Raw genomic sequence first — 7,590 nt, 5'->3', positions numbered from 1 at the left:
GAAGCGCGCCGGGTAACCGAGCGGAGAGTCGAGCTCAGGACACCGATACGAGCGCGTTTCCTCGCCAGTTTCGCTCCGCAGGCTCCGCTCTTCACTGGTGCACTCCTGCGCGACACTCGACTGCACACGCATACTCGCCGCTGCGCAGCTCGCACTACTCTTCTCTCTCTCTCTCTTCAGCCTCCGAAGGGATCAGCTGTGCACTAGGCCGCAAAGGGAACACGAAGAGAAAGGCCAGCTTCAGAATGAGGGAGATCGTGCATCTGCAGGCTGGACAATGCGGAAACCAGATCGGTGCAAAGGTAGGTGTCGCCCGGCTGCTTCACCTCTACCAACAACCACCCCCGGTTCTCCGCAACAATCCCTTCTCCGAGCTTTTCTCCTATCTCTTCAACGATACATTCATCTCGTTTGCGACTCGCCACGGTACGGAACTTGTCGCTGCATCCCTCTTAGCTCCTAATCGAATTAAAGATAAGGCGGCGGCGTTGGCGACAACGAGACGAAGGTCTCTCGTCTGTCGGTGATTTTGAAAAAGTATCAGTATCGAAAAGCACGCGAATCTCGATAGACCATAGGTTGCAATTAAAATCGCGCTGCTTCCGCCCTCGGTTCTTTTCTGGGCCGATCGTAAAACTCTTCGATGCGGAAAACGACGTCGACCGACCAACTGTAAATTGCGTCCCGAACAAAGGGGACTTGTCCGTCTCGAGAGAGAAACGAGAGCCGTAACGAGCGTAATCCTAATTGCTCGCACCGCTCCAATAATTAAGCGTACCTCGAGTTGGACGAAACGTCGCGACAACGCAGTCATCTTGTTCGTCGCGGTCGAAAAAGAGAGACTCGCGATTCATGGACGGCTATTAATAGAAGAGAGAAAATAGAGGGTGAATTCTCGACAAAGCCAGGGGGCAGAGACCGCGTTAATTTCGTGTATCTCGATCCTCTTTAAAAGGATAATTTTCACTCGGTTTCGTCGGAAGAGAAGGGGAGAAGAAGAGGGAGGGGAGAGATAGGAGACAAAAGGGTGTGCGTCACCGCGTAACACGCGTACGCGTCTCACGCACCGTGTTGTACTTGCATTGCAGTTCTGGGAAGTGATCTCGGAGGAGCATGGCATCGATCAATCGGGCATTTATCACGGAGACAGCGATCTGCAGTTGGAGCGAATTTCCGTCTACTATAACGAGGCTTCTGGTAAGAGATAGAAAGGATGGCGAAGATGAATGTACGATGCACGAAAATAGACACGACCCGCGTCGCGACACACGCAGAAAAGGAGGAGAGCGGCGTTTCGCGACGAAAATAGCCGCTTTGTTCGGTTCCGTTCGGTGAAACCCTTCGGTTTGCGATGCACCCCGTCAACGATCCTCCTCGAATGGAGAGAAGCGATCGATTCGTAAAGGATGCCGCGCGCGTTTCCGTCCACTGACCATTTAAAGCGACGGTATGTTTCGTCATTTGCCGAATGAGAATACGCAGTTGGGCTCGTTTAGTATGGAGAACGAGACGCGACGTCGGTTTCGGAAGGCACGCGCGCGTGTCCACCTTACGGATCGATCGTATACCGCGCCGGTTAAGGATGGCGAATTCCGCCTAGAACGATAGACGTATAAAATCTGGTTACAGTCGCGACCTCGACGAATGGTGGAAAGTACGTGCCTCGGGCCATCCTCCTCGACCTGGAGCCAGGCACGATGGACGCGGTCCGATCCGGCGCCTACGGGAAACTCTTCCGACCGGACAATTTCGTGTTCGGGCAATCAGGAGCGGGCAACAACTGGGCGAAAGGACACTACACCGAGGGTGCCGAACTGGTCGACTCCGTTTTGGACGTGGTGAGGAAGGAGTGCGAGAACTGCGACTGCCTGCAAGGCTTTCAGCTGACTCACTCTTTGGGCGGTGGCACCGGATCCGGCATGGGCACGCTGCTCATCTCCAAGATTCGCGAGGAGTACCCGGACCGAATAATGAACACGTACTCGGTGATGCCGTCGCCGAAGGTGTCCGACACCGTGGTCGAGCCGTACAACGCGACCCTCTCCGTCCACCAGCTGGTCGAGAACACCGACGAGACCTACTGCATCGACAACGAGGCTCTCTACGACATCTGCTTCCGCACCCTCAAGGTTTCCAATCCGAGCTACGGAGACTTGAATCATCTGGTCTCGCTCACCATGTCAGGCGTGACCACTTGCCTCAGGTTTCCCGGTCAATTGAACGCGGATTTGCGAAAGTTAGCCGTCAACATGGTCCCCTTCCCTCGCCTCCACTTTTTCATGCCCGGCTTTGCCCCGTTAACATCTAGGTCCATGCAACAGTATTCGGCCCTCTCCGTGCCGGAACTCACCCAGCAGATGTTCGACGCGAAGAACATGATGGCCGCCTGTGATCCTCGCCACGGAAGGTACCTGACCGTGGCCGCCGTGTTCCGCGGCAGAATGTCGATGAAAGAGGTCGACGAGCAAATGCTCAGCGTGCAGAACAAGAACAGCTCCTACTTCGTCGAATGGATCCCGAACAACGTGAAGACAGCCGTCTGCGACATCCCGCCCAAGGGCCTGAAAATGTCCTCCACCTTCATCGGCAACACCACCGCCATTCAAGAGCTGTTCAAGCGGATCTCCGAACAGTTCACCGCCATGTTCCGGCGGAAAGCCTTCTTGCACTGGTACACCGGCGAGGGCATGGACGAGATGGAGTTCACCGAGGCCGAGTCGAACATGAACGATCTGGTATCGGAGTACCAACAGTACCAGGAGGCCACCGCCGAGGAGGATTTCGAAGCCGAAGAATGCGCCGACGATTTCGAGACCTGCGAGCAGGAGTGAATCCATCCGAACCGCTTCCGATCGAGATTCCCTTCCCTCCTTCTCCCCCGCCTCTTCTCTCTACTTATTTTATATTTTTATACCGTACACGAGCAGGGAGTTTGGATTGGATTTTCTACCTGGTTGCTGCAAGGAAGACGGCTGGCAACGACTCGATCGAACACACCAAAGCACTCGAACCAAAACTTTCCCCTCTTCCTCCTCTCCTTTTTCTACGTTACATCCACGGCAACTATATCGCATGCGTATTAATCGTGGCGCGCGTTCAATTGTAGCGCAAGTTTGTTCCTTGCAGAAATATACGTCTTTTTTTTTCCAAATATTCGTTGCGTTTCTCTTTCATCCCCGTCCCTCCCCTACACCTTCGTCCCTTCCCTCACTCCTCGTAGTCCGGGGAATCTTTCACGAAACTGGACTCCGCCGCCGCTTCCTGTTGACGTTGATACTCGGACACGAGATCCTGCATCAGCCCACGGCAATCCGTAAACTCGCTCTCGTCCATTCCCTCGGCGGTGTACCAGTGCAGGTAAGCCTTCTTCTTCAGCATGCCGTCGAACACGTGCGCCAGCTGTTTGAACGGCTCGTGAATCGCCGTCGTGTTCGATATCATGCTGGCGCTCATGCTTAGTCCCCGCGGTCCGATGTCGCACATCGCGGTTTGAACGTTATTCGGGATCCACTCGACGAAATACGGACTGTTTTTGTTCCGTACGCTCAGCATCTGCTCGTCCACGCGCTGCAACAAAACCAAAGCGGGCCGATTCGAATCGAATCAAGTTTCTCCGTTTTCCTTGTTACTCTTTCCAACCTTGCTCGACATTCTACCCCTGAAGATGGCAGCCAGAGTGAGGAATTTCCCCATTTTCGGGTCGCAGTAGACGAACATGCTGTTCGCGTGAAACAACTGCTGCGCGAGTTCCGGAACGGAGAGGACCTTGTACGGCGCGGCAGCCCTGGAGAAGAGAGGAGCGTATCCGGGAACGAAGAAGTGAAGTCTGGGGAACGGTACCAAGTTCACCTGCAGCTTCCTCAAATCGGTGTTCAATTGGCCGGGAAATCTGAAGCAAGTGGTGATGCCGGACATGCAGCCGGATATCAGACGATTCGCGTCGCTGAACGTCGGTGTGGCGAGCTTGAGAACGTGCGTGCAGATGTAGCTCATCGCTCGATTGTCCACACAGTATGTTTGGTCGGTGCACTCGATCGATCTGCTCAGGCTGAGTACAGCGTTGTACGGTTCCACCACCACGTCCGACATCTCCGAGGACGGCAACACGCTGTACGCCTTCACGATCCTCTCCGGGTATTCTTCTTTCAATTTGCCCATCAGCAACGCGCCCATCCCTGCCCCGGTCCCGCCGCCCACCGAATGGACCATTTGAATGCCTGAACGAGAAACGCTATTCGCTATTCGCTCGTCTATTCTATACTCGACTAACCTTGCATCAGATCGCAGCCCTCGGCTTCCGTGCGGATCAGATCCAACGCGAGGTCCGCCAGATCGGCGCCCTCGGTGTAGTAACCTTTCGCCCAATTGTTCGCGGCGCCGGCGCGACCCGCGGCAAAGTTCTCCGGCTTGAACAGTCTCCCGAACGGGCCGGACAGCACGTCGTCCAGACTCGCCGGGTCGAGATCGACCAGAACAGCTCTCGGGACAAACCTATTGACTGCGCGAGAGGGGAAGAAAGGAGCGAGCATCGTCGACGCATTCGAGGGAAGAGTTTCGCGGCTCCCATACCTGGACCCTCCACGAAGTATACGTTCATTCGTTGCAATTGGAGGTCGGAATCGCCGGAAAATATTCCGTCCGCGTTCAAGCCATGCTCGTCCGAGATCAGCTCCCAAAACTGCCGGGGAAATCTGGAGTTGGAGCGGGCTGAGTAACGAGGCAAAGAAAATTCCTTACCTTCTCTCCGATCTTGTTCCCGCACTGACCAACTTGCACGTGCACGATTTCCCTCATCTTCCTAACCGTTTCGTAGCTTCCGCGAGAATTTTCCCGACAGACGGCGAACGTCGACCTATCGTTTCTCGATTCGTAACAGTATTCCGACCGATCGAACGGGCCGATTCGTAAAAATTCGAGAAAAACCTCGGTGTGCGACAAAAAAGGAGTATCTATTGAATGTTCAACAAAGGTAATACACAACATTTCTAAATCGCACGCGTGTGTACGTGTGTATACATATAGGTAATACAAGGTACCGTATCATGTTTGCGAGCGCGTGTGTGTACATACGTGTAAAAATCGATCGTAAAAAGATCAACGTACAAATGAAAATCGGAGAAAACAAGTTGGTCGAAATACAGAGACAGAGAGTAAAAGGGATAAAAGAGAAAAAAATGTATAAGCTTCCGTTCGGATTCGGAACGGAATCGGACGTGGTTCGCTGATTTCGTCGCCGTTGGTCACTTCTCCGTCTCTTCCTCCACGTAGGACTCCCCCTCGTCCTCTGCGGTGGCTTCCTGGTATTGCTGATACTCCGATACCAGATCGTTCATGTTCGACTCGGCCTCGGTGAACTCCATCTCGTCCATGCCCTCGCCGGTGTACCAGTGCAAGAAGGCTTTCCGCCGGAACATGGCGGTGAACTGTTCGGAGATCCGCTTGAACAGCTCTTGAATGGCGGTGGTGTTGCCGATGAAGGTGGCGGACATCTTCAAGCCGCGCGGGGGGATGTCGCAGACGGCTGTCTTCACGTTATTCGGGATCCATTCGACGAAGTAGGAGCTGTTCTTGTTCTGAATATTCAGCATCTGCTCGTCCACTTCCTTCATGGACATTCTGCCGCGGAACACCGCGGCCACGGTCAGGTACCTTCCGTGTCGCGGATCGCAAGCGGCCATCATGTTCTTCGCGTCGAACATTTGCTGGGTGAGTTCAGGCACCGTCAACGCTCTGTACTGTTGACTTCCTCGTGAGGTGAGCGGCGCGAACCCAGGCATGAAGAAGTGGAGGCGAGGGAAGGGGACCATGTTGACGGCTAACTTTCGCAAATCCGCGTTCAACTGACCGGGAAACCTGAGACAGGTGGTCACCCCGGACATGGTGGCCGACACCAGATGATTCAAGTCCCCGTACGTCGGTGTCGAGAGCTTGAGCGTGCGGAAACAGATGTCGTAGAGGGCTTCGTTGTCGATGCAGTACGCCTGATCGGTGTTCTCGACCAACTGATGGACGGAGAGGGTCGCGTTGTACGGCTCGACCACGGTGTCGGACACCTTCGGCGACGGCACCACGGAGAAGGTGCTCATTATTCGGTCCGGGTACTCCTCGCGAATCTTGGAGATGAGCAGCGTGCCCATGCCGGATCCGGTGCCACCGCCCAAAGAGTGAGTCAGCTGAAAGCCTTGCAGGCAGTCGCAGCTCTCGGCCTCCTTCCTCACTACGTCCAGAACCGAGTCGACCAGTTCCGCGCCCTCGGTGTAGTGGCCCTTTGCCCAATTGTTCCCAGCCCCCGACTGCCCGAACACGAAATTGTCCGGCCGAAAGATATGTCCGAACGATCCCGAGCGCACCGAGTCCATGGTACCGGGCTCCAGGTCAACCAGGATAGCACGCGGTACATATTTCCCACCGGACGCTTCGTTGTAGTACACGTTCACCCTTTCCAGCTGCAGCTGCGAGTCCCCGTGATAGGTGCCGGACTGGTCGATGCCGTGTTCGTCCGAGATCACCTCCCAGAACTGTCGTCGTTGTCGTTCGGAATAGAAAAAAACGATCGATCCTTTCGGAGATACGCGACTAAGAACCATTCTCCCCGACTACCTACACTCGTTCCCGTCGAACCACTGACCTTGGCACCGATCTGGTTGCCACATTGTCCAGCTTGAATATGCACGATCTCTCGCATCTTTCGCTTTCCTGGTCTCGCGACGAAAGAAAGGGGGAAACGGGTATCGGTCCGGTCCGTTCGAAGGTCCGCGAAGGCGGTGGTGGCGGTGGTCGGCAAAGCTCGGGGCTCCTCCGAAGATATCCTCCCGGAACGTGTCCAACGCGTCTCGCTCAAACAGAAACAGACGAACGTTCGTTTACGCGACGCAACGCGACGCAACGCGACGCAACGCGACGCCAATTCGCGCCACGTTTTACACACTTGTTCTCACCACTTGCCCCCTTCACCCCCCCGACGCGCTACCCTTTCGCTCTCTCCGGTCCAAACGTGCACATTCGTACATACGACGCGTACGTAGAGAGGAAAGGGAGGGAGGGAGACTCATTGCGTTTTCCTCCGTTGTTCGACCACGACAACCACGTCCAAAGTTTTATCGGCAGAGCCCGCGAGCTCCTCCTTCCCGTTGTCGTCGCGTTCCTCTCTCGGACGCTCAACGGACCGCGACGAATTCTCCGGCTGTCGATCGCCCGTTGCCGCCGATGGATCTTCTCCCGACGTTGGAGCCGACGAAGAACGATTTCCTGGTCGGCCGTTCACCAGGTGTCTCAACGGCACGGATTCCGACTTGTCCTCCGAGCTCCCCTTTCCCTTCCTGAAGCAGCACCAGCAGAGCGGTGTAACAACGACACGAATATACAAGAAGGATTATTAGGAGAGGAGAGAGGAGAGGGGAGGAGATACCGACTTTGGCAGAGTCGGGCAGGACCAGAGTTTGAAGTCTGCCCCGAACAGCTCGCCCTCCTCGATCGTCTGCGGCAAATGGATGTTGAGGGTTTCCGGAAGGAAGATGGACGTGAGTGCGCCCGCGACGCTCAGCGTGCCCATTATGATGAGAGGCAGGACCCTCGAGTAGACGGCGAGAT

General features: G+C 55.3%; 4 protein-coding genes across 6 annotated transcripts in view; 1 reads left to right on the top strand and 3 right to left on the bottom strand.

Annotated features, from left to right (window-relative positions):
- LOC108579157 (tubulin beta-1 chain-like) overlaps positions 1-4,794 on the bottom strand; it is a 7,486-nt gene extending 2,692 nt beyond the window's left edge. The window contains exons 1-5 of one of the 2 annotated variants that reach the window (XM_017942610.1): positions 4,738-4,794; positions 4,570-4,678; positions 4,271-4,498; positions 3,640-4,217; positions 3,248-3,567 (exon numbers count right to left, since the gene is read on the bottom strand). In XM_017942610.1, coding sequence (XP_017798099.1) covers positions 3,248-3,567; positions 3,640-4,217; positions 4,271-4,498; positions 4,570-4,678; positions 4,738-4,794 — 1,292 coding nt within the window. Of the gene's footprint in view, positions 1-3,179; positions 3,568-3,639; positions 4,218-4,270; positions 4,499-4,569; positions 4,679-4,737 lie in introns of those variants that run through there. The other variant, XM_017942609.1, reaches the window with a different exon arrangement.
- Positions 240-2,837, top strand: LOC108579156 (tubulin beta chain-like). Of its 2 annotated transcripts, none has more exons than XM_017942608.1 (3): positions 240-302; positions 1,089-1,197; positions 1,630-2,837. In XM_017942608.1, exons 1-3 carry the CDS (start codon positions 246-248, stop codon positions 2,829-2,831), a joined length of 1,368 nt encoding a protein of 455 aa, XP_017798097.1. In that variant the 5' UTR covers positions 240-245; the 3' UTR covers positions 2,832-2,837. The 2 variants fall into 2 exon arrangements, with proteins under 2 accessions (XP_017798097.1, XP_017798096.1); XM_017942607.1 differs by having other exon boundaries at positions 246-302; positions 1,089-1,204; positions 1,655-2,837.
- A 196-nt stretch (positions 4,795-4,990) lies between the features above and the next one.
- On the bottom strand, positions 4,991-6,858 carry LOC108579154 (tubulin beta chain-like). The gene is made up of 2 exons (XM_017942605.1): positions 6,629-6,858; positions 4,991-6,518 (listed from the first exon to the last, which is right to left on the bottom strand). The coding sequence occupies exons 1-2, from the start codon at positions 6,683-6,685 to the stop codon at positions 5,241-5,243; spliced, it is 1,335 nt and encodes a 444-aa protein (XP_017798094.1). The 5' UTR covers positions 6,686-6,858; the 3' UTR covers positions 4,991-5,240.
- Positions 6,859-6,871: 13 nt separating this feature from the next.
- Positions 6,872-7,590, bottom strand: part of LOC108579153 (organic cation transporter protein-like) — a 6,988-nt gene continuing 6,269 nt past the window's right edge. The window contains 2 exon segments of the mRNA XM_017942604.1: positions 6,872-7,319; positions 7,413-7,590. The exon segment at positions 7,413-7,590 is cut by the window's right edge and continues 20 nt beyond it. Of these exon segments, the coding sequence (XP_017798093.1) occupies positions 7,049-7,319; positions 7,413-7,590 (449 nt within the window). The 3' untranslated portion in view covers positions 6,872-7,048.

The sequence above is a fragment of the Habropoda laboriosa genome, unplaced genomic scaffold (assembly GCF_001263275.1).
Source record: "Habropoda laboriosa isolate 0110345459 unplaced genomic scaffold, ASM126327v1 scaffold64, whole genome shotgun sequence".
Taxonomy (NCBI): domain Eukaryota; kingdom Metazoa; phylum Arthropoda; class Insecta; order Hymenoptera; family Apidae; genus Habropoda; species Habropoda laboriosa.
The sequence above is the reverse complement of the archived record's forward strand: the minus strand, read 5'-3'. Positions and strand labels throughout refer to the sequence as shown.